This window comes from Lagopus muta, chromosome 7 (assembly GCF_023343835.1).
Source record: "Lagopus muta isolate bLagMut1 chromosome 7, bLagMut1 primary, whole genome shotgun sequence".
Lineage (NCBI taxonomy): Eukaryota > Metazoa > Chordata > Aves > Galliformes > Phasianidae > Lagopus > Lagopus muta.
The window spans coordinates 48,392,563-48,419,941 of record NC_064439.1 but is presented as its reverse complement, the minus strand read 5'-3'; the positions used below and the strand labels follow the sequence as shown (position 1 = coordinate 48,419,941).

The following is a 27,379-nucleotide window of genomic DNA, read 5'->3' as shown; positions in this document are numbered from 1 at the left end:
GCCAAACAACGCACACCCGATGGAAGAGGTGCTGCGAAGGCAGTCCCGGGTGATTCTCACCCGCCTGGCACTGCCCAGCCCCCTGGCTGCCCCTGCACCTCCTGCACCTTGCACTGCACACCCCATGGCAGAGGTGCTGCGAAGGCAGCCCCGGGTGACTCTCACCCGCCTGGCACTGCCCAGCACACTGGCTGCCCCTGCACCTCGCACTGCACACCCCATGGCAGAGGTGCAGCGGAGGCAGCCCCGGCTGGTTCTCCCCCGCCTCGCACTGCCACCCGGCTGCATCTCCTGCCGGCTGGCACACCAGCACCCAGGGCACAGCACCGAGCCAGCCAAGCGCCCCGTGCCTCCTCTGCTGCGCGCTGGGCGGCTCGTGGAAGAGGCACCGCACAAACAGCCCCACGTGCTGCTCAGGCGCCTCGCACTGCCAGCCGCATGCATCTCCTGCCGGCTGGCACACCAGCACCACGGGGACAGCACCGCGCCGCCCACCAGCCCAACGCCCGCCTGCTCCACCACCAGAGGACAGAGCACCGCGCACAGGCAGCACGCTGCCAGCATCCCAGGCACACACAGGAAGCTGCCGCGCTGCCACCGTGCGCCACGCCACAAACGCCGGCGCTAGGCCAAGCTGCCACTGTCAGCACGGCGGCCAGCACCAGGACTCGGCACGGTTATGGGCACACAGCAACACAGCAACAACCCTTCCAGCAGCACCAGCAGCAGCACAAACAAACACTGAGAAGAATGCACCGCCAGGGCAAAGCACAGACACCCACCGAGTCTGGAGCAGGACACAAGCTTAGCATCCGTGCCTGGGAGGAGGAAAGGGTAGCTACTGGGCATGCTGCTTCCTCCAGCACAGGTGCAACTGCAGGGCCGCCAGCCCAGAAGCAGCCTGCGGCTGCCAATCACAGCAAAGCACCTCTCTGGAGGAAGCCAAAGCACTTGCAGTCATGCCAAGGAGGAGGGAAGGGTAGCTACCGGGCACGGATCTCACCTGCCAGCAGAGGGGGAGGGAATTTGGTGGGGTGGCAATTCTGGGTGAGAAACTGTACTCTGGTAATATTGTACTCCAAAACTGCTGGAATTGGGAGGAAGGAATTGCTGGCGTGGGATTTTGGGGGGCTGGGAAGTTTATTGGAGGGGGAAGAAACTATTGGTGGGAGGGGAGAAATTAATCGGCGAGTGGGAAACTGATCAGAGGGTGGGAATTTTAGGCGGTGGGATCAGAAACTGGTGTTAGGGGTGCGAAATGGTTGGGAATCTTGTCATTTATGCACTGTTTTGTACGTTTCTCTATTAAATGTCCTGCGTTCCTTTTGCTACACCTCTGCCTGCAGTCGTTCATGCAGCACCAAAGACCTCCCAGACCCCCATGCCCACCTCTGGGAATGTTGGGGTGGCTGCAGGCAGACAAGAGCTCCTCCAGCTCCTCCAGGCTGAACATCTCCATCAGGAGCACTGAGTTTGCACAAGGAGAGTCGAGGCAACGCCGAGAGGCAACAGGAGCTTACTGGGGAACTGCACAGAGCACCAGGGGGCGTGGAGAGCTTTGCACAGCACTTGTGGGGTTGGGGGGCTCAAACCGTACCCAGCTGGCACATTTTCACCTCACTAACTTCCTGCTCTCCAACATCTCACCCAAGCCATTCAACAGGCCCTTTTCTCCAATGGGGGAAGACTTTCTCCTTGCGCCTGACCTTCCCCCTCCACCTCCCCAGGCTGCCCGTCTCCCCCCTGGGCGCTGTGTTCCACGCATTCCCACCCTCATGCTGTCGCTCAGTGACACCTTTGTCACCCACACACTCACCGTGGGTCCTCAGGAGGGCTGGGGGCTCAACTCCACTGGATCCAAGTGCTCACTTAAAAAATAAAATCCACCAAGAGAATCAAACACCAACACGTTTTGGTGGCACAGCCCAGCGCAGAGCTACGATCCCAAAGCCATTGTAAGGTTTGATTTAACAGTGCTGGGTGGGACGATTCAACTGCTTCAAGCTCAAACATGCTGCAAGGGATTGATTAATCCATACATCTCAGTGACCTCAAAACCTGATGTCTTGGAAGAAATAAACAGAACATGCCATCTCAAATAGCAGATAATCAATCTACAGAACTGAACCCAGCACGCAGTCCTGTGGACAAATTCTGTGCTGGCAGCAGAGTCTTTTTACGACCATTAGGAACATCCCTACTTACAGAGCTACCACAACTTGGGCACTAAATACACAGACCCACCTGGCAGAACAGCAAATAAAGAAGCAACTTACCCTCCCCTTATCCAACTCCACTCACATCTAGAAGTGAAACTACAAGTTTAACTGCCATGAAAATATGAGGAGATAAAGAATCGTCCGGTATTTTCCAGGTAAACCACCAAGATCATAGAATCCCAAACAGTAAGGGATCCACAAGGAATCACCAAGTCCAACCTGATGCTCCAGGAAGGACAAGCCAAACACTAATGGTCTTTAAGCTGCAGCAGCTCAGGACCAGGCCCACAGCCCTGGGGAGCCTGGCCACAGCCACTGCTATCAGGTGCAGCAAGCACAGGGAGCAGGCAGGCAGGCACAGCACAGCAAGCAAGGACCAATAAAGCTCCCCCATTTTGACAGCCAAAACACAAACTGCCATTTCAATTCTCATGGCTCTTCCCTGAGCTCCCAAACAAACAGTTACTTCAGTCCCCTATCGCACTGCAACTGCTCATAATCAATAATCAAGACCTTATCTTTCATGACATAAGCAGCTCACTTCTGCTTGTGGCAATGACGTCCATTCCCATTGCGACCCTTCATGTGAGCAAAATCACAGCCAGCTTTCTGACAGCCTCCTGCAAGATCCTCCACAAAGCACCCAGCACTTCTGAAGAGTGACAGAAAGGAAGGGTCATGCAAACACGCACACAAGGTCCCCCCCAGCCCAGAGCAGCCCATCACACACGCAGCGGCAGAAACACCAGTGCAATGGCAGCATATTACAGAGGCAGGAAAAGCACTGCTCACCATCTCCAAGGAGTCACCCACAGAACCAACTCCACAGCAGAGAACCTTCCAGAAAGAAACCCTTCCCTGCTCCCAGCCCTCAACTGAGCTCCAGGAGGGGCAGCCAGGCTCCGCCCCTTCCAGCCACGGAGCTCCATTGCCTTCAGCTGCGCTGCAGGGCTGACCGGCTCCTTTCCTCAGCTGCTCCGTCACTGGGTCAGGCTGGGATTCAGCACTTCTTAGACAGCAGAGCAAAGGAAAAGATCACAAAGCAAAGCTAGAGACAAAATACAAACAGCAAAGACAGCTTGCAGGATCCTAGGAAATAACAGCAAAGCACAGGAAGAAGGCAGAAGGCAGGGTTATGTCTGCGTGTCTGTCTGAAGGAAAAGCTGCAGGTGTTCAGTGCTGCTCCATGCACCCATCGCAGACAGCTGCACACAACAGGGCTCCAGCAGCACTGGCAGCTCCTGTCAGCTTCACTATTAAAGCCATCTGACAAACTTCCAATTCCGGATTGCCAGTGCTTTAAAGAGAGAAGCACCAAAGCTGGCAAACGCACGGTGGCTCCAGATAGCAAACACCAAGTGAAATGGCACTTCAGGCCATCAGCATCCCTACGTTACTGCACCTCTTTTAGTTGATCCAGAGAGGCTTCCAGCTCCTTTTGAGCTTCTTCTCATTCCCTGAGCTGGAAAAATCAAGGGAAAATGTTGGAATGGCTCCAAAACCCGTTCAATTTTCTCTTAATCCCGATTTTGCCCTGCAGTTGGGGTTTTGTTTTTATTTCTGGTGTTGCACAACAGGTGACTGAAGTGACTGACACAGCTTGGAAGTTGAATCGTTCCATCAAACATGCTGGTTTTCTTTGAAATCTCTCCCTGAAATCCATTAATTCCTACAGACACTGTAGGAGGAATTTTACCAGCCCAAGCCGACTCCAGGTTTGGATTCAGCTGAAACTCCTTTCTCCCCCTGAGAAACACAAGATCTGCGCCTCGCTGCCATGTCAGAACAGACCTGGGGCACAGGGAGAGGAGCCAGAGAGTGTTTCCTCTGCTGCACGTTTGATTCCTCGCCATTGCAGACAGTCATGTCTTCGAGGTTGGAGAACAGTTCTCTGAATTCAGTGACACAAACTTCTGTAAAGACTTCGTTCTTACTTTCACGGTTTGGATTTTCACTTCTGTCTGAGTGCCTTCTGGGCTCTCATCTTCAGCTCTGCTGCCACTGCCCCAGGCGGATGGGGAAGGAACCTGCAGAGGGTGTCCTGTCGTTTTCTCCCCAGCAGTGGGTTCATTTTCCAAGCAGTCACACGTTCACTTTCCAGTTCAGTCTCACCTATGATGCCTACTGCAAAGAACAAAAATTAGTGGAAAACAGATGATGATGTAGCTTAATATGGAGACAGTTTCCAGCACGTACGTTATAATGTAACCTCATGTATAATCAATGAATACACAGATGTTATAATTGAGAAATATCCAGGAAAGTTAGGCTGAGTCAGATTATTACAACAAAAGGATGATAAATGGAAAATGTCCTGTCCTCTGGCTGCCGCCTCTTGCCTTCTGCAGGCCTTCTTGGACACCTATGAGCCTTGAGTGAGGCTGCATCAGTGTGAAACACCGGTAAGCTGTGGAGCTCTGAAGGGGAGCTGTGGCTCCAGGACCTCAGGAGGGGCTGTGCGTGCTCTTTAATGTGCGTGCAGTCTGCTTGTGCTATGGCAGAAGGGCTCTGACAGCTGGGGCCGTGTTTGTGTGGTCAGGAAAAGTGGGTATGAACACTTCTCCCTTGGGAAAGATTGAAAAACAGAGCCTCTCGTTGCTGCTTACTGGATGTTTTTCATCTTTAGAAACACAGGTGTTTGAAGAATGCTGTTTTTCATGGGAGATGTGCCAGAATGTCTCTGATGGACTATTTGCTGTGTCTTTCTACCACCAGAAATGCTACTGATATGATAGTAGTTCAGAAAGGCTGTGCAGTGCATTTGTTTCCTGGACTCACGTGAGAAGGATGGCTGTGGAGATGTTGGTCTTGGGCAGGAGCTGTTAGAAGCTTTTGAGAGTGGCCTCCGTGTGTTAGGAGTGATTGTGGTACCACTGCTCGGTCAGTTGGAGTGCATGAAACAAGTCTGAAGTCTTCTTTTAATGGAGCAATGGGAAAGGAGTCTATGGATTTGAGAGCTGACTTTCAGTCTGCGGCATTTTCCAGGAGCTGGGGCGAGGGGTGAGGCAAGGAAAGTTGTGGTAGGAGGATGAGGTGTGGGAATAGGAATGTCTTCCAGAGATATCAACTCCTGCTGTTCCCTTTTTGGCTTGGAATGCATGTTTTTTTTAATGAAGAACAAACTCCTTGTGAGCTTGTGAATGAACTCATTCACACCTGTTCCTGTTTGGCGTTCTTCTCCACACGGAGCTGCAATTGAAATGGACACTGCTGGTCTGATTGCCAGCCCCCTCCCGCATGCTCAGATCAGCCAAGTTTGCAAGGCCTGGCTCTTGATGAATTGTGCCCAAGGTCAGACGGTTGGCTCTTCTCAGCCTCGAGATGTGTTTTCCAGTTGCATGCTGTGCTACTCCTGTTGTGTTGACCTCTTGAGCTGCAGCCCTAACTGGGTTCCAAGTAGACTGACACAGAAGGAATGGTTGAGATCTATGTGAGCTTGGATTGGAAATGCAGTGCCAAGGGCTGCACAAATGTGGGACAGTTCTGAGTGTAAGGAAAGGCATCTGCTGGGTGAGGGCATTGCTGGGTGAGTGTCACCCTGCTGAAGAGCAGGCAGCTGTTGTCTTTGCAGACAGCCACATCCATGAGGATTGGAAGCTTTGTCTGCCTTCTGGCTCTTGGCTGCTGCTCTGAGAGTGGAGGTTCTTGCCCGGAGAGAACCAGCAGCAGAAAGGATCCCATGCGTGGCCTCTGAGCCCTTCCAGACAAAGCAGCTGGATTAGCGTGGCTGTGACCTTGGTTTGGAGTTCACCCAGCAGGCTTTGCCCAAAGCAGAATGAGCTGTGGGCACAGCGTCCAGCAGTGGAAGCGACCAACAGCTGGAGACAGCAGCAGCCTGAGCGGAAAGCGGCGCTCTTGAGGGAAATCCTCACTGTGAACAAAGGCCCAGAAGAAGAGAGCAGCTTGTCCCTGCGTTCACACAGTAAGGTTTTCCTTTCTGATCTGTTACCCCTCAGGTACTGCCTGCATCTGTGTGATGTGCTCTGCAGGAAGTGCCCGTGTGTCACATTCCACCTCTTGTTATAAAGATTAGAGGCACCCTCAATTTCTGCAGCCCTGAGCTTTGTGCCACGAGAGCTCTCCAGCTTCTACCCGGGATGTGGGACTGTAATGTGTCTACTGTGTCAGGCTCTTCTCTTTTCTCTTTTAAGGTACCTCTTTTAAGTACCTCCTTTAAGGTAGGAAAATTCCTTTCTGGGCCAGGAGAAGAAGAAATGCAGCAATCTTCCCTGCACTGCTCAGTTTGCCTGAATTGCCAAGTGCTCCTCGTTTTTCTCGTACCCTACAATTCCAAGTCCATATTTTCCCCAAAGCAAAAGAATTCAGAGGTAACCACCTACAGTTCAGTGATTTCAGTATTTATTTCTGACTGTGGCAATTCCTTCAGTTCAGAAGTCACAATTTACGGAGCCTGCTTTAAATCTGACCAAGGTTGCAGTGGCAGCTGGCTTCCCAAGGCTGCAGTACGTGGTGGTGGCACAGTCTCAGGCTTCTGCATTTGTGCTGATCCCACATTTCCTTTCTCTGTGTTGCAGGTCAGCTGGCGCTGGAAGCGAATGGCATCCAGTGTGAAAGAAAGTCAGTGCAGGAGCAGCTGCTGCTGGGAGGAAGGAAGCGCAGGCTGATGGACGCTGACGCATCTCCCGGCACGGCACCAGAGGAGGCAGCAGTGATGCTGGGGAGCAGCTGCAGAAGAACACGAGGAGCTCCTCAGTAGGAAGCCATAGACCCTGCAGAAAGCTGCAGCAGACTCAGAGCACGCGTGGATGCCCAGGAGGAAATGCAGGCCCAGCGCTTGAGCAGCGCCTGGCCACGGAGTGCTGCGGCCCAACAACAAAGCTGTTCTGCCTTTGCCCAGATGGCTTTCCAAGGTGGACTCGTCTGTCCTCACGAAAACCAGAGGGCTGACTCATCCGAACGCTGGCTGATTGCTTGGGAGCCCAAATCCTCCCAGCCTCCAGCCTCGGGGAGCCTGGGGGCAACATCTCCTCGGTCTGATCATGCGGTGCCTGAGTGAGAGGATGACCCAGGCTGGTTACACAAGAGTCATCTTAATTTCTCTGTTTTGATACTTCAGATAATGCCATTGGGCGGCCCTCATGTTTTCTTACCATTTGGTACCAGGCCTGGTGACTTTGGGGCAGAGCCCAGAAGGCTGCATCCAGCCCAGGGGCTCACAGCCACAGCCAGAGGGTTGAAACCCAGCCAGAGAGGCTGCACTGGCCCTGGGCCTAAACCTGGAGCCACAGCACAAGAAGCCCGCACCAGATTCGTGCCTGAAGCCACAGCCTGAGAGCCGGCCCTGAAGTCTGAAGCTCCAGCCAGAGAGCCAGCACCAGCCCTGGGCCGTAATGCCGCGGTTACAGCCACAGGGGCAGCGCCAGAGCCAGGGCTGACAGCCACACCTACAGCCGGGCGGGCTGGCACCAGCCGTGGAGCCTAAAGCCAGTCCTGAAAGGCCGGCACCAGGCCTAGGCCTGACGCACAGCCCGAGAGGCCGGCACCAGGCCGAGGGCCCAAAGCCAGAGGCAGAGGCCGGCACCGGCCCTGGGCACAGCTGTGCCTTCCTGTTGCTTTCTGCTGATTCCTATAGGGCTCCACGGACCGCTCTGAGGCCATGCTGCTCCTTACTGGTTTTCACTTGGCCATGCTGAACCTTTCTGGACCGTACTGCTGTGCACTCCTCTCAGATCCCACTTGTTCCTCTGGGACCCCGCTGACCACTCTGAGGCCATACTGCGTTTTTACTGGGCTGCACAAGGATCGTCTTCACTTCTCTGTTGCTTTACTTCAATTAACCCCCATTCAATCAACCCCATTCACCACATTGGGTGAGTCTCATGTTTCCTACAGTTTGGATCTGGGAGGTGACCACTCCTTTCCCTATGATGAAAGCACAGCGGTGATGCAGGCACTTGCTGAGCTCACAGTGGTTGCCTGGCTGGGAGCGTTTGTGCCCCAGCTGGAGCAGAGCTGGTGGTCTGGTGAGCGTGCTGCACACCTAGACTGAGCTCTGTGCTTTTCTGGATTGATCTTCCTGTGAGAGCCCACTGGGAGCAGCGCTGCGGCGCGTGCGTCAGCTGGGCACAGTGACCAGGTCATCCGGCTGGGCAGTGACCAGGTGAGCTGGGTTTGGTGCTGGCTGGGGGCCGGGAGCTATCAGCAGAAAAGCTGGGCTGGGGAGGAGTTCCCAGCTCCAGCGTTGCCCCTCAGCACGGCCGTTTCCAGGGAAAATGGCTCTTGTTCAGATTCCATGAGGATGATGAGATGTCATTCCTCCCCTGGAAATTCACTGCTGAGCCCCACCTTCATGTTGGACATTGAAAAGCAAGGAGAGCACAAGCTTCTCAGAGCACAGCTCGTGCCCCCTGCCCCACGGGTGGCTGGGTGCAGAGCTGTGCAGGAGATGGAGAAGGGCACTTGCTGACACAAGCCGTGGCAGTCAGACCCAAACTGGACCTGGTGGCAGGCAGCTCTCGCAGCCAGCTGCCTTCCAGACGTTGCCCTCCTCAAGAGACTCCATGGCACGGCAGGAGAAAGCTGGGAAGACGCTTCTTCCTCATGATTTTTCACTGGTGGATGCTTTCTGCAGGGTTCCTGTCCAAAAGGAGACTTTGGGCATCGAGGAAGGGTGAAGCCAGCTCTTTCCAGGAGCAGGAGAAGCTCCTGTGCAGAGAACCATCTGAGCTTGGGCTTCCTCTGAGACGTCAGCCATCATGTCTCAGCATGGAGACGAGCGCGGCTGCAATTCCCGCTCTGTGAGAGCAAAGGTAGGGCTGGGTATCTTTTGCTGGGTGTTTCTTGCTTTGTTTTTGTTTTCCAGGGGAAGGGGTGGAGCGGGGGGAGCCCTGCTGGTCCTTTGGGACCTCAGGAACTGGTTGGGTTCTGCGCTCGCTGACAGCCTGGGCTAATCACATGGGCATGGCTCAGGCTGTGTTTTCCCTCAGTGGTAAAGAACATCTCAGCACTCTGCTATCCCATCTCTGGCATGACCTGGAAGCTCTGTGCAAACCTCGGCTGCCCGTTCCCTCCAACGTTTCTTCTTTCTCTCCTCAGAAGCAGCGCGGCGCGGTTCCCCGCCTTTGGGAGCAGCAGCCAGCAGGCTGCCAGAGATCCCACGGCGCCTGGCAGCGCACAGAGGGACGCGATGGGCACGGGCCGTCCTCACTGCCACGCAAAAGTGAGTTTCTGCAGTCCTCTGTCATGAAGGATGCGGGAATGCCTTCTAGGTATCACTTCTGAGCGGCTGCAGTGCTGTAGGGATGTCCAGAAACCACGGTGGAAGCATTAGAAAGGCCGACAGCAGCAGCTGATGGCAGCAGCGAGACACAAGTCTGTGTATAAGTGGTGGTGCTCAGAGCTGAGTGCATTCCCTCTAGGGACAAGAGATCCGTGTCTCGACGTTTGCACCCGGTAGCGTTTTGTTTGCCGATGCAGCTTTGCTCTGCAGAATGCAGAGCTGTCAGGCAGTCCGGGGTTCCTCTGCTGCCATCTGGCAGGAATGAGAGCATAATGCTTTGTGTCAGCACACTGCAGTTTGAACACCAGTTTCTGCTCTGGCTGTAGAACAGCGTCTTCTGGTTTTGGGGTGGGTGTGGGCTAACAGGACAGTGCTGCTCCTGTTGTCTGTGCAATCACACTGGATCTGTCGTTGCAGGGACGGAGCCTGCGCGTCCGTGGGATGGTGCTGGGCACGGGGGGAAACGGAAAGCCTCCCCAGGTAAGAAGCTCCTGTGAGCTGTGCTGTGGGTGCTGCCTCTAAGCAGGGCTGCATGCAGGGCTGAGTGTGATGGAGGAGGGAGGAAAGGGCACTGCAGTTCTGTGCTGACTGCAGAAGTAGCACAAGGCTGTAGCCGAGGAAAGGAAATTGAAGAAACTACACTGGAAGACCAGAAGTTTGGTTGGCTGTGCTAAAACGTTCCTCCAAAGAGATGCTCTTCATGTCTCTGTTTCCTTTCTGTCAGATGCTGATGCAAGCAGCCTTCCAGCAAAGCGCAGCCTTGCAGAGAGGCAAGGCAGAAGCACCGAGTGTGGCACAGCACCCAAGAGAGGTATGGACACACAGCAGGCACCTGGGTTTGCTGCACTGTCTTTCTAGCTAGGCTCTCTGTCTATTCTGTCTGGGACTGACATTGTTGTGTGTTTTACTTGAGGTATTAATCCCTGGGATCTACTATTACCTTTCTGTCCCGTTTTGTAGTCTCAACCCAACGTTCACACAAGATGCTAAGATTCCTTACTGTGTACACTCGAGATCAGGTTTCCTAGTATCGTGGCCCATTGTGCAGACTGAAAGTATCACTGGACTCTCGTTGTATCTCCTTGCTTCTCTTTTCTTGATTATAACAGACAGAGGTGCTGAGTCCAACGGAAAGATCGACCCGAAAGCGGTGCAGGAAGGGCTTTCTGGGAGAGCTCGTCTGCAGGCTGGGGGGCTTCCTACATCAGCAGGTCCCAGCTCAGGGGGAAGACCTGCCCCTGCCGTGTGCCCCCGCTCTGTCTCCAAGTCCCTGGCTGCAGGTAAACGCAAGGGCCTGGAGGAAGAGCAGCAATCATCAGCGCTGCTGCCTGCCTGCAAAAGAGCCAGAGGTCAGAGCGGAGGCAGCGTGCCGGCTCCAGCAGCACAGCCTGGGCCTGCTGCAGCACGGAGCTCCAACCTGCGAGGTAAGCAGGTGCTGTGCTACCGCCCTGCAGGGCAGCTGCTGCCCTGATCAAGCACACCGAGGCTGCAGAGGGTTTGCTTTGCTTTCTCCTTCTCTGCAGACGGGAAAAGAGTTGGAGCCTACAAAGTCCAAAGGCAGTGAGGTGCCACACTATGTAACCCCGTCTCTTTAACTGCCTGGTGGTCTTCTGTTTGTCCCCCTGGAAATGTCATTCACTGAGAGGCTTCCTGCTCAAATTTCCCGTCTTTTTTCTGCCTTCTGCTTTTATGGTACCCATGTTTACACAGTTCTGCTGCTGACAGAATGAATTCATTTTTATCCTTGCTTTATAGCAAGAAGACGACGACAGAAAGAGAGGAGAAGGGAATTGAAGAAGGCTTCCCTCAGAGCTGCAGCTGCACATGCAGAGGTGAGTCCTTGGCGAGCACAGACACGGCTCTTGTTGCCCTCAGTGCCTCTGTCTGACAGCCGTGAAAGATGCTGTAAGGTCCTGAGGGCAGTGATGTCACAGAAAAACACCCAGCTGTGTGTCTGAGGAAGTCACGCTGTCAGTGAGAGCTGCCCAGGCGAGCTTGGGTGCCTTCCTCTGCCTTCAGAAGGACGCTGTTGGTAACGGCCGGAGGGTTTTGCTGCCATAAGGAGCCTTGCCATGTCGGGCACTGCGACCTTGGAAACCTCGTTCCCCCAGCAGAGCATGAATCTTAGCATAGGCAGCTGCTGTGGGAAGTAACGCCAGCGACCTGAACGGCAGGAACGTGCTGTGCTGCATGGGGCCGTTCTGCAAGTGTCCTGATCAGCCTTTCTGAAGGAGAGCTCCCCACATTGTTTCTACACTCACTCTGTTTCTTTCCAGTGCTCCACAATGAACAGCCTGGTGGAGATGATGCAGCAGCTGCAGCTGAGGGACTGAGAGGAGCAGCATCAGCCGGCAGCGCTGCGGCGCGCGGCGTTACAGGGCAGCGCTGCGAGTGCCGCCCAACTCCAACTAAACTTTGGTTGTGGTCAATAAAAACATCACCAGTAGAGATGGACACAGAGCGCACGGCCCGATTTGTGCAGCGGCAGCCAGGAGCTGCTGCTCCAACGACTTCCTGGCGCACTCACACAACCCTGTGCACTCACACACACTGCCTGCACCTCCTGGCACACCTGTGCGCAACCATCTGAACGCACGGGCAAAGGTGTGCAAAGCCACACAGCCTTGTGCAGAGCCCTCGCTGCACACGCCGTGTTCATGCACACGGACACGTGTGTGCTGCCGTGTTCTGCTTCTGGCCTTCGGTGTCTGGAGGGGGCGGCAAGAAAGAAGGGCAAAGAGAGAGAGTTTAGATGGGACCGATGGCAGAAGTCTGTCACAATAAGGGTGGCACTGGAGCAGGGACACTGTCATGGGAAAAAAGCCAGATTTAGTGGGAAAAACAGGGATTTCTAGCAGAAAAACCACATGTAAGGGGAAATACCCCAGATTTAATAGGAAAAACAGGAATTTCTGGCAGAAAAAGTTGTATTTAAGGGGATAAACAGGGATTTCTAGCAGAAAAAGCTGTATTTAACAGGAATAACAGGGATTTCTGGCAGAAAAAGCCATATTTAAGGGAAAAAAAACCCAGAGTTAAGGGGAAAGCAACAGGGATTTCAGTTAGAACATGCCGCCGGCGCCACCCGAGGGGCAACCGGCAGCGGCCCCCCCCAGCTGCCCCTCCCCCTTGTCCAGGCCCCGGGCCGCCCCCAGGCCGCCCTCAGCAACGTGACGCCGCAGGCGGTTGGTAGGGCCGGGGCAGGAAGTGCTTCGTGCCGGCGGAGAGCACTTCCGGGGCAGCGCGGCATGGCGACGCCGGGCCGGTGAGCGGGGCTGGGAGGAGCGGGCTGTGTGCTGGGAACGGGGTCGGGCCTGGGTGCGGGGGCATGGAGGGGCGCTCGGGGGAGGAGCTGGCGGTGCTGCCGGCACGCAGAGGCGATGCGTGCAGCGCCGGCGAGTGGTGCGGGGTCGGGGGGCAGCTTCCTCTCAGGGAAGGCCGTGCGAGTGCGGAGCTGTGTTGGTGTTTGGGGTATGTAAAGGAGGAGGCCCCATAGGGCCGAGTTGTCACCAGCAAAGCCTGGGGGGGCGGGCGGGCAGTGGAGCAAGGCGCGTGGGTGCTGTGTTGGCCGGAGGGTGCGGAGCTGGAAGAAGGTTTGTGAAGATGTGCTTCCTGTGGACGTCCGTTGTCGGGACGAGGCAGGGCTGCAGTTGTGTGTGATTGTGTTTGTTGCTTGGGAGGAGTGCTGCCTTAGTCGATTGGGGGAGAGGGAGAGGGAGATTTTCAGACTGCCATCAGTCAGGAGCACGGCACGTTTCTGCCTGCTTGGCTCCTGCTGTTGTGTGGGTCCCCGCGAGGCATCGGTGAGCCAGGGTGGCCCCGTGTGTGTGTGCCAGCATTGTGCGCGGATGTGGAATGGAGTGAGAGTGGTTGTAATGAAAATGCAGCTGGCGGTATTTCTGGTAGGGAATGGTTGAATCTGCAGCCGTGAGGCGCAAGAAGAGGTGCTGGGTGCTAAGGTGGAAAGCGGAGCTTGTGTGTGCCAGGAGGCAGGCGTGGTGAGGTGCGCTTTGGAGCCTGCTGTTGTTGGCGCTGGGCTCGGGAGGCCCCTGAACATGGCGCTGTGTGCTGCGTGTGCCAGCCCCAAGAGATTCCCGTGTGGAAGAAGGGAGAGGATGAAGGAGGCCGAGGGCCCTTTTCTCGGGGCCGGCTCCTCTGTGGCCTCTTGCTTGCCGGAGAGAAGGGCTGCCCGCTGGGCACGGGGAGTGCCTTCTAGCTGCCGTCCCGTGCCCTGTCCTGCAGCCCCCTCCTCATGCTATGTGGAACGCCATTGCCAGCAGTGCGGCTGCCATTTTAGAACCTTCGCCGCATCACAGCCGTCACCTTGGTCACCGCTGCCCCGGCCAACGCACTCGCCTCTGTGAGCTCTGGCAGCCATGCCTGGAGTGAAGAGAGCGAGGGGCGAATTTTGCCCTCTTTTAAATGGGAAGAAGGAGCTTGGCTTCCCAGAAGCGAAGAGGAGGAGGGGGGCCGCCTTGAAGATCAAGCGGAGGAGGGGGCAGCGATTCCGTTTCCATCGCGCCTGGACCAGCGCTGTGACCACCTCCGTGGAGCCCATGGAGGTGGATCCACCTCTGGATGAGCCCATGGAGGTGGATCCACCTCCGGATGAGCCCATGGAGGTGGATCCGCCTGCGGCACAGCTGGCCTGGCACCACACCACCGTGCCAGGCCCCGCATCGGCGCCGTCCCACCGCCGCTGGTCCAGGCGCTCGGCTCCCTACCCGCTGCGCGGCCCCCGCCCCCAGCATTAGCTGGGTGGAATGAGTTTCCATCAGCTCCTCCTCCGAGCCTCCTGGGGAGCCAAGTTCTCCTCTTCCCATTTAAATGCTTCAGGAATTATAGTTTCGTTGTTGTTGCTGATTTTAGTGTTTAGTGTTAGTGTTAGGAGTAGATTATTGTTCGTATTTTAGAGTTAGGCATAGGTTACTTTTAGTCTTTTAGTGTTAGGCATAGGTTCCTGTTCTTCTGTTAGAGTTACGCATAGGTTAGTTGTAGTCTTTTAGTGTTAGGCATAGGTTCCTGTTCATACTTGACAGTTAGGGGTAGATTGCTGGTGTCAGGTGGCAGTGAGCAGCACTTACTCGGTAAGCACACGCCTGATTGCTCATGCGAAGACATGAGTGCGAGTGCCATGAGCACGGAGGCCCGATGGCATCTTGGATGGATTTAATTTGCAGCTTGTGACTTTTGTGTTGCAGACCGTCGAGGAGCAGAGTGTGAGAGGCTGCGCCGTTGCATTGGGCCTCAGGAGAACAGTGTGTGAGTGTGTGTCGAGCATCCTGCGTGGCCGTTGCCAGGTAGGTGTGCCTTCCTTTGCAGTAAGCAGTGCTTAGGCGTGAGCCCAGCTCATCCCCCTGTCCTCAGCAGATGGGCTTTCTGCGTGCTTTATTGCTGTGCTTGGTGCCGTACGGCACAGCAGCAGCAAGGCCGTGAACACGTACGTAGCCAGGTAGATGCAAATGTGCAGCTGATGGTAGGAATACTCTTGTTGTTAGTGTTCATGAGACAGTGGTCGTGCGTGTGCGATCAAGCTCAGGGAGAAGTTGATTCTTGCCTGTTCAGCTCTTGCTGAAATGCAAGTTTGGCGTCCCTCCTTGTGGTTGGGTCGGAAGACCAAGGCTATCTTGAGAGCACGTCTGTGAGTCAGGCTGGGAGGTTTTGCCAGCAGGAAGTCACAGCGTCGGAGCGCACGAATGGAATGATGGCTCTCGTTTCCCCCTTGTAGAAAGCAGCCTCCTGGAGAGCAGCAGAGCAGCAGGCTGTCTGCACTATGGCCGCTGAGCTGCATTTCTCGCCCCCTGAGATCCCTGAGCCCACGTTGATGGAGAACGTGCTGCGCTCCGGCCTCTTCTTTGGAGCCGTTTTCCAGCTTGTGTGCGTGTGGGCCATAACCCTGCCAGTTCCCAAGTGCCCAGAGACAGTAAGTAGCGCTCTGTTTGATAGAGGTTGATAGAAATGCAGAGGAAATGGGCTGGGAGGGAACCAGCTGGAGCCGTTGCCTACGGTAGCGCGCCGCGGCATTGCTGAGAGTGCGGCAGTTTGTTCTGCCCTTCCTTGGGCGTGCGTGCTGTTCGTGGTGGCACGCAAGGAGCCTGGAGGTGCAAGCTCATCTGCTGCTGCTGCTGCTGTGGCCTGTGAGTGGCAGGCAGGGCGTCCCCCTGTGCAGGGACTGCCTTGCAGGCAAGGCCTGTAGACTGTAGTTTATGTGGGATTTTTGGGAACAAGACAGAGGTGGAGTTTCTGTTGTGCCCTGATGTCAGGAAGGCAATATGCAGCACTGGCACCCAAAGCTGCCCAGTCAGGTGACTTGAGCTCCCAAAGCGAGCTGTCAGGCAATTGTCAGAAAGTTCCCTTACTGTTTGTGAATTGATTCCTGTAGGACTCGGACGGCTTGGAGTCTAAGACTGGGGAGACGGTGAAGAAACCACAGGCAAGTGCTGCACAGCTAAGCAAGAAAGCCAAGAAGGAAAGCAAAAAGAAACGGTGAGGGCTTGAGCGCTAAGCCTCAAAGGCCAAAGGAAGCAGCGGGAATGCTTGCTGAGAGGTGCTCCAAAGGCAGCGCACTGTACGTCTGGTTTTGTGGCGTGGCCGTGCTTTCCCTTGCCCGGACATTGGAGAGGAACTGAGGAAGCTGGAAGGGCTTCTGATGTGTGACCAACAAATCGGACTTTGCCTGTGCAGGATTTCATGTCTGGCAAGAGCTGGGGACGCTGCATTCCTTCAGGGTCCTTCAGCTCGATAGCTGTTTCAGAATGTTGATGATGAGGTGAACTTACCGCATGTCGCTGGTCATGAGCGGTATCCAGGCTATTTTATTGTCTATTGACATATCTACAACATGCAACCCAAATCCCTTAGTTTAAAATAAAAGGGAAAGAAACCTTTTACACCTGGTGCTGCCTCTTTGAGTAGCTGGTCCAAACATGCCTGGCTTGGGCTGGCAGTGGCAGGGCAATGAACCGGCCGGCTTCACGTCCCTCCCTGGAGATGGAGCTGCTTTTCCCGCGTTTCCATGCTGGTCTTGCCAAGGGGTGGCCTTTCAGCCAAAGCGCAACTGCTAGCGGAGCGTGTGAGCATCAGCTTGCTCTGTGAGGACTGAGAGAAACAAAAGGAGAGGAAGCAGCGCGCGAGGAAGAAAGGTATCCTTGCACTCAGCCCCTTGAGCTTGTCTCTCCAGCTTGCCTGGTGGCTTTTTCAGCCTTGTGTAGTAGCACTGACTGTTCCTGCTTGCCCTGGGAAGGCCAGCTGTACCTGCGGGCAGCCGTGGCCTGCACGTCAGCGTCCCATTGAGCCGCGAGGAGTTCAAGTGCGGGTGGGCTGGTGTGAAGAGCAGCGCTGGGAGTGGGGCAGGAGGAGAGGGCAGCGGGAGGGCTGCAGGTGAGCGCGCCTCGGGCCCAGAGCTCAGGCGTGAGCCGGGAGGGCAGCAAGCTGTGCTGCGCTGCTTCAGCTGCAATGGCTTCGAGCACGTCATGGGCAGCGCCGCGTGTGGAGCGTCTGGGTGCTGCGAGGGCACCTTGCTGAGCCGGAGCCCGAGAGAGCTGAGGGGAGGGGAGGGGAAAGGAGGGGAGGGGAGGGGAGAGGAGGGGAGGGGAGGGGCTGCACATCAAGAGTGTCTGCCTGCCATTTTGGCTTGGCGCGTCGGCATCTTCCTCCTTCCACGAAGGAGCCTGCACGGTGCACTGGGTCCAGCGTGCTACACGGCACTGCCTTCTGCTGCCTGCCTGCCTGCCTGCCCGCCTGCCGGCTGCACTGCTGGAGAGGAAAGACCGGATTGTCGGGCTGTGTGCAGCCAAGGAGCTGGCTGCAAAGGGGGGAAACGGAGTATTGAGGAGCGGTTAGTGCGTGTTAGGTTTGGGTGTGGATGCAGCGATGGCTGAGTCACCTCCATCAGCTCCTGGGGGCTGGGGCCGAGCCCGGTGCGTGGGGCTGCGCTGCGGGCAGGAGGGCTGCGGGGCTGGGGCAGTGGTGTGGGTGCAGCACATGGGGCCGTGAGAGGGCGTGCAGCAGGGAGGGCGTTGGGCCCGAGCCGCGCTCATGTTTGTCGCAGCACAGGGGCTGCAGGGGATGCCAGGAGAGCAGAGCAGAGCGGGGAGAGCCGGGCTGTATGAAGGCCAGGGCATGAAATCTTCCCTTGGCAGCTACGTAGCTGCTGAGCTTTTCCCCCAAGTCTTCAGACTGTGGGGTGATAAGGCTCCGCAGCACAGCCAGCCGGGCCCTCCTGATACTTGGGGGTTAGGAAAGGGCAAAACAAGTCAGTGTCTTTCAAGAGCACAAAGCAGTGAAGCACAGCACAAGCCATTTATTGCCTGCGTAGGTGATCTTCCCCAGGCATGTCCATTGGAGATGTGCAGACTGAGTGTGGACAGAAAGCAAACGGAAGGGAGGGGAGAGGAGGGGAAGAAAGTAAGAAATGAAAGGAAAGAAAAAGGGAAATGTGAAGGGGAAGAGAGAAAGAGAAAAGGAAAGGAAAAGAGAAGCAAGGCAAAGAAAAGAAAGGCAAAGGAAAGCAAAAGGGGGAAAAGGGAAAAGGCAGAAAAGAAGACAAGTTGCACGCCGCCGGCGCCACCCGAGGGGAAACCGGCAGCGGAGCCCCCCAGCTGCCCCTCCCCCTCGTCCAGGCCCCGGGCCGCCCCCAGGCCGCCCTCAGCAACGTGACGCCGCAGGCGGTTGGTAGGGCCGGGGCAGGAAGTGCTTCGTGCTGGCAGAGAGCACTTCCGGGGCAGCGCGGCATGGCGGCGCCGGGCCGGTGAGCGGGGCCGGGAGGAGCGGGCTGTGTGCTGGGAGCGGGGTCGGGCCTGGGTGCGGGGGCATGGAGGGGCGCTCGGGGGAGGAGCTGGCGGTGCTGCCGGCACGCAGAGGCGATGCGTGCGGCGCCGGCGAGTGGTGCGGGGTCGGGGGGCAGCTTCCTCTCAGGGAAGGCCGTGCGAGTGCGGAGCTGTGTTGGTGTTTGGGGTGTGTGAAGGAGGAGGCCCCGTAGGGCCGAGTTGTCGCCAGCAAAGCCTGGGCGGGCGGGCGGGCGGGCAGTGGAGCAAGGCGCGTGGGTGCTGTGTTGGCCGGAGGGTGCGGAGCTGGAAGAAGGTTTGTGAAGATGTGCTTCCTGTGGACGTCCGTTGTCGGGACGAGGCAGGGCTGCAGTTGTGTGTGATTGTGTTTGTTGCTTGGGAGAAGTGCTGCCTTAGTCGAGTGGGGGGGAGGGAGAGGGAGATTTTCAGACTGCCATCAGTCAGGAGCACGGCACGTTTCTGCCTGCTTGGCTCATGCTGTTGTGTGGGTCCCCGCGAAGCATCGGTGAGCCAGGGTGGCCCCGTGTGTGTGTGCCAGCATTGTGCGCGGATGTGGAATGGAGTGAGAGTGGTTGTAATGAAAATGCAGCTGGCGGTATTTCTGGTAGGGAATGGTTGAATCCGCAGCCGTGAGGCGCAAGAAGAGGCGCTGGGTGCTAAGGTGGAAAGCGGAGCTTGTGTGTGCCAGGAGGCAGGCGTGGTGAGGTGCGCTTTGGAGCCTGCTGTTGTTGGCGCTGGGCTCGGGAGGCCCCTGAACATGGCGCTGTGTGCTGCGTGTGCCAGCCCCAAGAGATTCCCGTGTGGAAGAAGGGAGACGATGAAGGAGGCCGAGGGCCCTTTGCTCAGGGCCAGCTCCTCTGTGGCCTCTTCCTTGCCGGAGAGAAGGGCTGCCCGCTGGGCACGGGGAGTGCCTTCTAGCTGCCGTCCCGTGCCCTGTCCTGCAGCCCCCTCCTCATGCCATGTGGAACGCCATTGCCAGCAGTGCGGCTGCCATTTTAGAACCTTCGCCGCATCACAGCCGTCACCTTGGTCACCGCTGCCCCGGCCAACGCACTCGCCTCTGAGAGCTCTGGCAGCCATGCCTGGAGTGAAGAGAGCGAGGGGCGCAATTTGCCCTATTTTAAATGGGAAGAGGGAGCTTGGCTTCCCAGAAGCGAAGAGGAGGAGGGGGGCCGCCTTGAAGATCAAGCGGAGGAGGGGGCAGCGATTCCGTTTCCATCGCGCCTGGACCAGCGCTGTGACCACCTCCGTGGAGCCCATGGAGGTGGATCCACCTCCGGATGAGCCCATGGAGGTGGATCCACCTCCAGATGAGCCCATGGAGGTGGATCCGCCTGCGGCACAGCTGGCCTGGCACCACACCACCGTGCCAGGCCCCGCATCGGCGCCGTCCCACCGCCGCTGGTCCAGGCGCTCGGCTCCCTACCCGCTGCGCGGCCCCCGCCCCCAGCATTAGCTGGGTGGCATGAGTTTCCATCAGCTCCTCCTCCGAGCCTCCTGGGGAGCCAAGTTCTCCTCTTCCCATTTAAATGCTTCAGGAATTATAGTTCTGTTGTTGTTGTTGATTTTAGTCTTAGTGTTAGTGTTAGGAGTAGATTATTGTTCGTATTTTAGAGTTAGGCATAGGTTACTTTTAGTCTTTTAGTGTTAGGCATAGGTTCCTGTTCTTCTGTTCGAGTTAGGCATAGGTTACTTGTAGTGTTTTAGTGTTAGGCATAGGTTCCTGTTCTTCTGTTCGAGTTAGGCATAGGTTAGTTGTAGTCTTTTAGTGTTAGGCATAGGTTCCTGTTCATACTTGACAGTTAGGGGTCGATTGCTGGTGTCAGGTGGAAGTGAGCAGCGCTCACTCGGTAAGCACACGCCTGATTGCTCATGCGAAGACATGAGTGCGAGTGCCGTGAGCACGGAGGCCCGATGGCATCTTGGATGGATTGAATTTGCAGCTTGTGACTTTTGTGTTGCAGACCGTTGAGGAGCAGAGTGTGAGTGGCTGCGACGTTGCGTTGGGCCTCAGGAGAACAGTGTGTGAGTGTGTGTCGAGCATCCTGCGTGGCCGTTGCCAGGTAGGTGTGCCTTCCTTTGCAGTAAGCAGTGCTTAGGCGTGAGCCCAGCTCATGCCCCTGTCCTCAGCAGATGGGCTTTCTGCGTGCTTTATTGCTGTGCTTGGTGCCATCCGGCACAGCAGCAGCAAGGCCGTGAACACGTACGTAGCCAGGTAGATGCAAATGTGCAGCTGATGGTAGGAATACTCTTGTTGTTAGTGTTCATGAGACAGTGGTCGTGCGTGTGCGATCAAGCTCAGGGAGAAGTTGATTCTTGCCTGTTCAGCTCTTGCTGAAATGCAAGTTTGGCGTCCCTCCTTGTGGTTGGGTCGGAAGACCAAGGCTATCTTGAGAGCACGTCTGTGAGTCAGGCTGGGAGGTTTTGCCAGCAGGAAGTCACAGCGTCGGAGCGCACGAATGGAATGATGGCTCTCGTTTCCCCCTTGTAGAAAGCAGCCTCCTGGAGAGCAGCAGAGCAGCAGGCTGTCTGCGCTATGGTCGCTGAGCTGCATTTCTCGCCCCCTGAGATCCCTGAGCCCACGCTGATGGAGAACGTGCTGCGCTCCGGCCTCTTGTTTGGGGCCGTTTTCCAGCTTGCGTGCGTGTGGGCCATAACCCTGCCGGTTCCCAAGTGCCCAGAGACAGTAAGTAGCGCTCTGTTTGATAGAGGTTGATAGAAATGCTGAGGAAATGGGCTGGGAGGGAACCAGCTGGAGCCGTTGCCTATGGTAGCGCGCCGCGGCATTGCTGAGAGTGCGGCAGTTTGTTCTGCCCTTCCTTGGGCGTGCGTGCTGTTCCTGGTGACACGCAAGGAGCCTGGAGGTGCAAACTCATCTTATCGTGCTGCTGCTGCTGCTGCTGTGCTGTGTGTGCTGCCGGGCAGTGTCCAAGCCCTGTGCAGGCGCTGCCTTGCAGGAGATGGCTTTGAGTTCCAGTTCGTATGGGACTTTGGGGAAGGAGATAGAGGGGAGTTTCTGGCGTGCCCTGATGTCAGGAAGGCGGTTTGCAGTGCTGGCAGCCACAGCTGCCCGGGCGGTGACTTGAGCTCCCCACGCGAGCTGTCAGCCACTTGTTACCTGTGAAGGTTCCCTGACCGTTTGTGCCTTGATTCTTGTAGGACTGGCACAGTCTTGGGACTCGGTCTGGCCAGACAGTGAAGAAAGCCAAGGCAAGTGCTGCTCTGCTGAGGAAGAAAGCCCAGAAGGAGAGCAAAAAGAACCGAGCAGGGCTGGAGCGAGAAGGCCCACAGGACACTCGAATCAGCTGGAATGCTTCCTCGGAGGTGGCACCAAAGGCAGCGGACTGAGTCAGCGTCCGGTTTTGTGGCATGGCCGTGCTTTCTCTGTCACGGACAGGGCAGTGGAACTGAGGCACCTGGAAGGGAAGGGCTTGTGCTGCATTCCAAGCAAAGAGGGCTTGCCAGAGCCAGGTCTTCATCTATGGCAAGAGATGGAGAGGCTGTGTTCCTTCCGGCTGCGTCTCTTCAGGGCCAGGGCCGGTCTAGTGTGAGACTGAAGTACGGCTGGCCGGGCCTGGAGGGAGAGGAGCTGACGTAGCCACAGGGTCAGGCTTCTCCTTGTGTCTGCCTGGAGGCTGAATGACTCATTGCTAAGCAGAAACCCTGGGCGCTGGGGTTTCATTTTGGGCTGTGTTGATAAATACAAGCCCGAGCCTTTTGCATTGAATAAAAGCGAAACCAACTTTTTCCACACGGTGCTGCCTCTTTCCGTAGCTGGTCAAAAGGTGCCGTGCTTGGGCTGGCAATCGTGGGGCCATGAACCGGTCGGCTCTCCCCTGAAATTCTGCTGGTTTTCCCCCGTTTCCTTGTTGGTCTTCCCAACGGGTGGCCTTTCAGCCCACCTGTAACTGCTGGCCACAGGCTGTGAGCCTGCCCTTGCTCTCCAAGGACCGCTAGCAAAAGCACGAAGGAGGGGAAGCGGCCCGGGAGGAAGCAAGGCGTCCCTGCACTCAGCCCCTGGAGCTTGCCTCTCTTCCTGGTGGCTTTTTCAGCCCTGGGCTGTGCTGAGGGTTGCTGTTTGCCCTGGGAAGCCCAGCTGCACGCGGGCAGCCGTGGCCTGCACATCAGCCTGGCGTTGGGGCACGAGGAGCGCAGGTGTGGGTGGGATGGTGTGAAGAGCAGCGCTGGGAGCGGGGAGGAGGAGAGGGCAGCGGGTGGGCGGCAGGTGAATGTGCCTCGGAGCAGAGCTCAGCCTCGAGCTTGGAGGACACCGAGCCGTGCTGCGCTGCTGCAGCTCCAGTGGCTTCAGGCGCGTTACGGCAGCGCCGCGTGTTGTGCCAGGGCGCTGCGAGGGCGCTTTGCTGAGCCATGAGGGGCGACTGCTTTGCCAAGTGTTTTCCTGTCGCTCCTTGCAGTTCCTGCGTTTGAATTACTGCACGATGATGTGCTGTTTAAACTGCTCCTCGTACCTCTGCATCCTCTGCAGACTGTGCTGCCAGGGCCCTGATGGAGTGGTGGAACGTTACTGGTGCTGGGCAGAGGCCAAGGCACCTTTCTATTAACTGACTTCTAGCTGAGCTTTTTGCCACTTCTCGCAGCCCTCTCTGCCTGGCCCTTGGGGTAGTTTTGTGCCCACCTCGTAGCCCTCTTTTTTACCTGGTATGTCATCAACTTGCCTATGAGGCTGTGGTGAGAGAGTGAGGAAAGCCTTCTTGAGGTGGAGAGAAACGGAATTCACTGGTGTTTTCTCTCCCACCAAACTTCCCCGCCCCTCCCCCCCGTGGGAAGCTGTCACATTGGTAGCCAGTGGTTTCCCCTTTGTTCTCTGTCACCCTTTTCCTTAATGAGTCCAGGGACGACTTGAGGGGAATGGAGCCTGAAGTCTGGAGGACAGGCAATGTCACTGCGGTCTTCAAAAAGAGAAAGAAGGAAGACCCAGGCAATTATAGGCCAGTCAGCCTCACCTCTGTCCTTGGAAAGGTGAGGGAACAGCTGTGCAGGATGTCATCTCCAGACAACTGGAACAAGAGGAGGTGATCAGGAGTAGTCAGCACGGGTTCACCAGGGTGAGGTCGTGCTTGACCAACCTGGTAGCCTTCTATGCTGTTGTCTCTGGCTGGGTGGATGGGGGCAGAGCAGTGGATGTAGCCTACCTTGATTTCAGCAAGGCATTTCATACTGTCCCCCACGACATCCTTATCACAAAGCTGAGCAAGTGTGGGATAGATGAGTGGACAGTGAGGTGGGTTGAGAACTGGCTGACTGGCAGAGCACAGAGGGTTGTTGGTGGTGGTGCAGAGGCCGCTTGGAGGCCTGTAACCAGCGGTGTTCCTCAGGGGTCTGTGCTGGGTCCGCTCTTGTTCAACATCTTCATCAATGACCTTGGTGAGGGGATAATGGCCAACCTCAGCAAGTTTGTGATGATACGAAGTTGGGAGGATTGGCTGACAGCCTGAAGGCTGTGCTGCCATTCAGCAAGACCTGGACAGGCTGAGAGCTGGGCAGAAAAAAACCGGATGAGGTTTAACAAAAGCAAGTGTAGAGTCTTGCATCTGGGGAGGAATAATTGCATGCACCACTACAGGTTGGGGGATGAGCTGCTGGAGGGGAGCTCTGCGGAGAGGGACCTGGGTGTCCTGGTGGACGACAGGTTGGCCATGAGCCAGCAGTGTGCCCTTGTGGCCAAGAGGGCCAATGGCATCCTGGGGTGCATTAAAAAGAGCGTGGCCAGCAGGTCGAGGGAGGTGATCCTCCCCCTCTACTCTGCCCTGGTAAGACCTCATCTGGAGCACTGCGTCCAGTTCTGGGCTCCCCAGTACAAAACAGACAGGGATCTCTTGGAAACAGTCCAGCGGAGGGCCACAAAGATGGTGAGGGGCCTGGAGCATCTCTGCTATGAAGAAAGGCTGAGAGAACTGGGTCTGTTCAGCCTGGAGAAAAGAAGACTGAGAGGGGACCTGATCCAGGTCTATAAATATCTAAGGTGTGGGGGGCTGAATGGCGAGGCCGGACTGTTTTCAGTGGTGAGTGGAGACAGGACAAGGGGAAACGGCCGGAAACTGCAGCATAGGAAGTTCTGCACCAATGTGCGAAGGAACTTCTGTACAGTGAGGTGACGGAGCACTGGAACAGGCTGCCCAGGGAGGTGGGGGAGTCTCCTTCTCTGCAGATGTCCAAGACCTGCCTGGATGCCGACCTGTGCGACCTGCTGTAGGGAACCTGCTTTGGCAGGGGGTTGGACACGATGAGCTCTGGAGGTCCCTTCCAACCCCTACAATTCTGTGAAAACCCCAGATTGAAGGGGAAAAAACAGGGATTTCTGGGAGAAAAAGCCATTTTTAAGGGGAAACCCCCAGATATAAGAGGAAAAACAGGGATTTCTGGGAGAAAATCCCAGATTTAATGGAAAAACAGGGATATCTAGCAGAAAAAGCCATATTTAAGGGGAAAAACCCTGTTTTTAAGGGGAGAAACAGGGATATCTGGGAGAAAAAGCCATATTTAAGTTGAAAACAGGGATTTCTGCGAGAAAACATTGGATTTAAGAGGAAAAACAGGGATTTCTAGCAGAAAAAACCACATGTAAGGGGAAATACCCCAGATTTAAGGGGAAAAACATAGATTTCTGGGAGAAAAAGCCATATTTAAGGGGAAAAAACCTTAGATTGAAGGGGAAAACAGGGATTTCTAGCTGAAAAAGCCATATTTAAGGGGAAAAAAACCCCAGATTTTAGGAGAGAAACAGGGATTCCTGGTAGAAAACCCCCGATTTCATGGAAAAACAGGGATTTCTAGCAGAAAAAGCCACGTATAAGGAGAAAGACCCCAGATTTAATAGGAAAAACAGGAATTTCTGGCAGAAAAAGTTGTATTTAAGGGGAAAAAACGGGGTCGAGCCTGGGTGCGGGGGCATGGAGGGGCGCTCGGGGGAGGAGCTGGCGGTGCTGCTGGCACGCAGAGGTGATGCATGCGGCGCCGGCGAGTGGTGCGGGGTCGGGGGGCAGCTTCCTCTCAGGGAAGGCCGTGCGAGTGCGGAGCTGTGTTGGTGTTTGGGGTGTGTGAAGGAGGAGGCCCCGTAGGGCCGAGTTGTCGCCAGCAAAGCCTGGGCGGGCGGGCGGGCGGGCAGTGGAGCAAGGCGCGTGGGTGCTGTGTTGGCCGGAGGGTGCGGAGCTGGAAGAAGGTTTGTGAAGATGTGCTTCCTGTGGACGTCCGTTGTCGGGACGAGGCAGGGCTGCAGTTGTGTGTGATTGTGTTTGTTGCTTGGGAGAAGTGCTGCCTTAGTCGAGTGGGGGGGAGGGAGAGGGAGATTTTCAGACTGCCATCAGTCAGGAGCACGGCACGTTTCTGCCTGCTTGGCTCCTGCTGTTGTGTGGGTCCCCGCGAGGCATCGGTGAGCCAGGGTGGCCCCGTGTGTGTGTGCCAGCATTGTGCGCGGATGTGGAATGGAGTGAGAGTGGTTGTAATGAAAATGCAGCTGGCGGTATTTCTGGTAGGGAATGGTTGAATCCGCAGCCGTGAGGCGCAAGAAGAGGCGCTGGGTGCTAAGGTGGAAAGCGGAGCTTGTGTGTGCCAGGAGGCAGGCGTGGTGAGGTGCGCTTTGGAGCCTGCTGTTGTTGGCGCTGGGCTCGGGAGGCCCCTGAACACGGCGCTGTGTGCTGCGTGTGCCAGCCCCAAGAGATTCCCGTGTGGAAGAAGGGAGAGGATGAAGGAGGCCGAGGGCCCTTTGCTCGGGGCCAGCTCCTCTGTGGCCTCTTCCTTGCCACAGAGAGAAGGGCTGCCCGCTGGGCACGGGGAGTGCCTTCTAGCTGCCGTCCTGTGCCCTGTCCTGCAGCCCCCTCCTCATGCCATGTGGAACGCCATTGCCAGCAGTGCGGCTGCCATTTTAGAACCTTCGCCGCATCACAGCCGTCACCTTGGTCACCGCTGCCCCGGCCAACGCACTCGCCTCTGTGTGCTCTGGCAGCCATGCCTGGAGTGAAGAGAGCGAGGGGCACAATTTGCCCTATTTTAAATGGGAAGAGGGAGCTTGGCTTCCCAGAAGCGAAGAGGAGGAGGGGGGCCGCCTTGAAGATCAAGCGGAGGAGGGGGCAGCGATTCCGTTTCCATCGCGCCTGGACCAGCGCTGTGACCACCTCCGTGGAGCCCATGGAGGTGGATCCACCTCCGGATGAGCCCATGGAGGTGGATCCACCTCCGGATGAGCCCATGGAGGTGGATCCGCCTGCGGCACAGCTGGCCTGGCACCACACCACCGTGCCAGGCCCCGCATCGGCGCCGTCCCACCGCCGCTGGTCCAGGCGCTCGGCTCCCTACCCGCTGCGCGGCCCCCGCCCCCAGCATTAGCTGGGTGGCATGAGTTTCCATCAGCTCCTCCTCCGAGCCTCCTGGGGAGCCAAGTTCTCCTCTTCCCATTTAAATGCTTCAGGAATTATAGTTCTGTTGTTGTTGTTGATTTTAGTCTTAGTGTTAGTGTTAGGAGTAGATTATTGTTCGCATTTTAGAGTTAGGCATAGGTTACTTTTAGTCTTTTAGTGTTAGGCATAGGTTCCTGTTCTTCTGTTCGAGTTAGGCATAGGTTACTTGTAGTGTTTTAGTGTTAGGCATAGGTTCCTGTTCATACTTGACAGTTAGGGGTAGATTGCTGGTGTCAGGTGGCAGTGAGCAGCGCTCACTCGGTAAGCACACGCCTGATTGCTCATGCGAAGACATGAGTGCGAGTGCCGTGAGCACGGAGGCCCGATGGCATCTTGGATGGATTGAATTTGCAGCTTGTGACTTTTGTGTTGCAGACCGTCGAGGAGCAGAGTGTGAGTGGCTGCGCCGTTGCATTGGGCCTCAGGAGAACAGTGTGTGAGTGCCTGTGTCTCGAGCATCGTGCGTGGCCGTTGGCAGGTAGGTGTGCCTTCCTTTGCAGTAAGCAGTGCTTAGGCGTGAGTCCAGCTCATGCCCCTGTCCTCAGCAGATGGGCTTTCTGCGTGCTTTATTGCTGTGCTTGGTGCCATCCGGCACAGCAGCAGCAAGGCCGTGAACACGTACGTAGCCAGGTAGATGCAAATGTGCAGCTGATGGTAGGAATACTCTTGTTGGTGTTCATGAGACAGTGGTCGTGCGTGCGTGATCAAGCTCAGGGAGAA

General features: G+C 56.4%; 3 protein-coding genes across 5 annotated transcripts in view; 2 read left to right on the top strand and 1 right to left on the bottom strand.

Moving 5' to 3' along the window:
- Positions 1-27,379, bottom strand: part of LOC125695654 (uncharacterized) — a 90,066-nt gene that overhangs the window by 3,481 nt on the left and 59,206 nt on the right. The gene's annotated exons all lie outside the window — the stretch shown is intronic.
- On the top strand, positions 13,433-26,665 carry LOC125695660 (uncharacterized). 3 transcript variants are annotated; one of them, XM_048950376.1, is made up of 2 exons: positions 13,433-14,081; positions 26,427-26,665. In XM_048950376.1, the coding sequence occupies exons 1-2, from the start codon at positions 13,836-13,838 to the stop codon at positions 26,586-26,588; spliced, it is 408 nt and encodes a 135-aa protein (XP_048806333.1). In that variant the 5' UTR covers positions 13,433-13,835; the 3' UTR covers positions 26,589-26,665. The 3 variants fall into 3 exon arrangements, with proteins under 3 accessions (XP_048806333.1, XP_048806332.1, XP_048806331.1); XM_048950375.1 differs by having other exon boundaries at positions 26,397-26,665; XM_048950374.1 differs by lacking the exon at positions 26,427-26,665 and adding an exon at positions 19,510-20,165.
- The window catches only part of LOC125695655 (uncharacterized), a 123,205-nt gene continuing 114,016 nt past the window's right edge, over positions 18,191-27,379 (top strand). The window contains exons 1-2 of the mRNA XM_048950368.1: positions 18,191-18,208; positions 20,210-20,308. The gene's annotated coding sequence lies outside the window, so the exon portion shown is untranslated. The remainder of the gene's footprint in view (positions 18,209-20,209; positions 20,309-27,379) is intronic.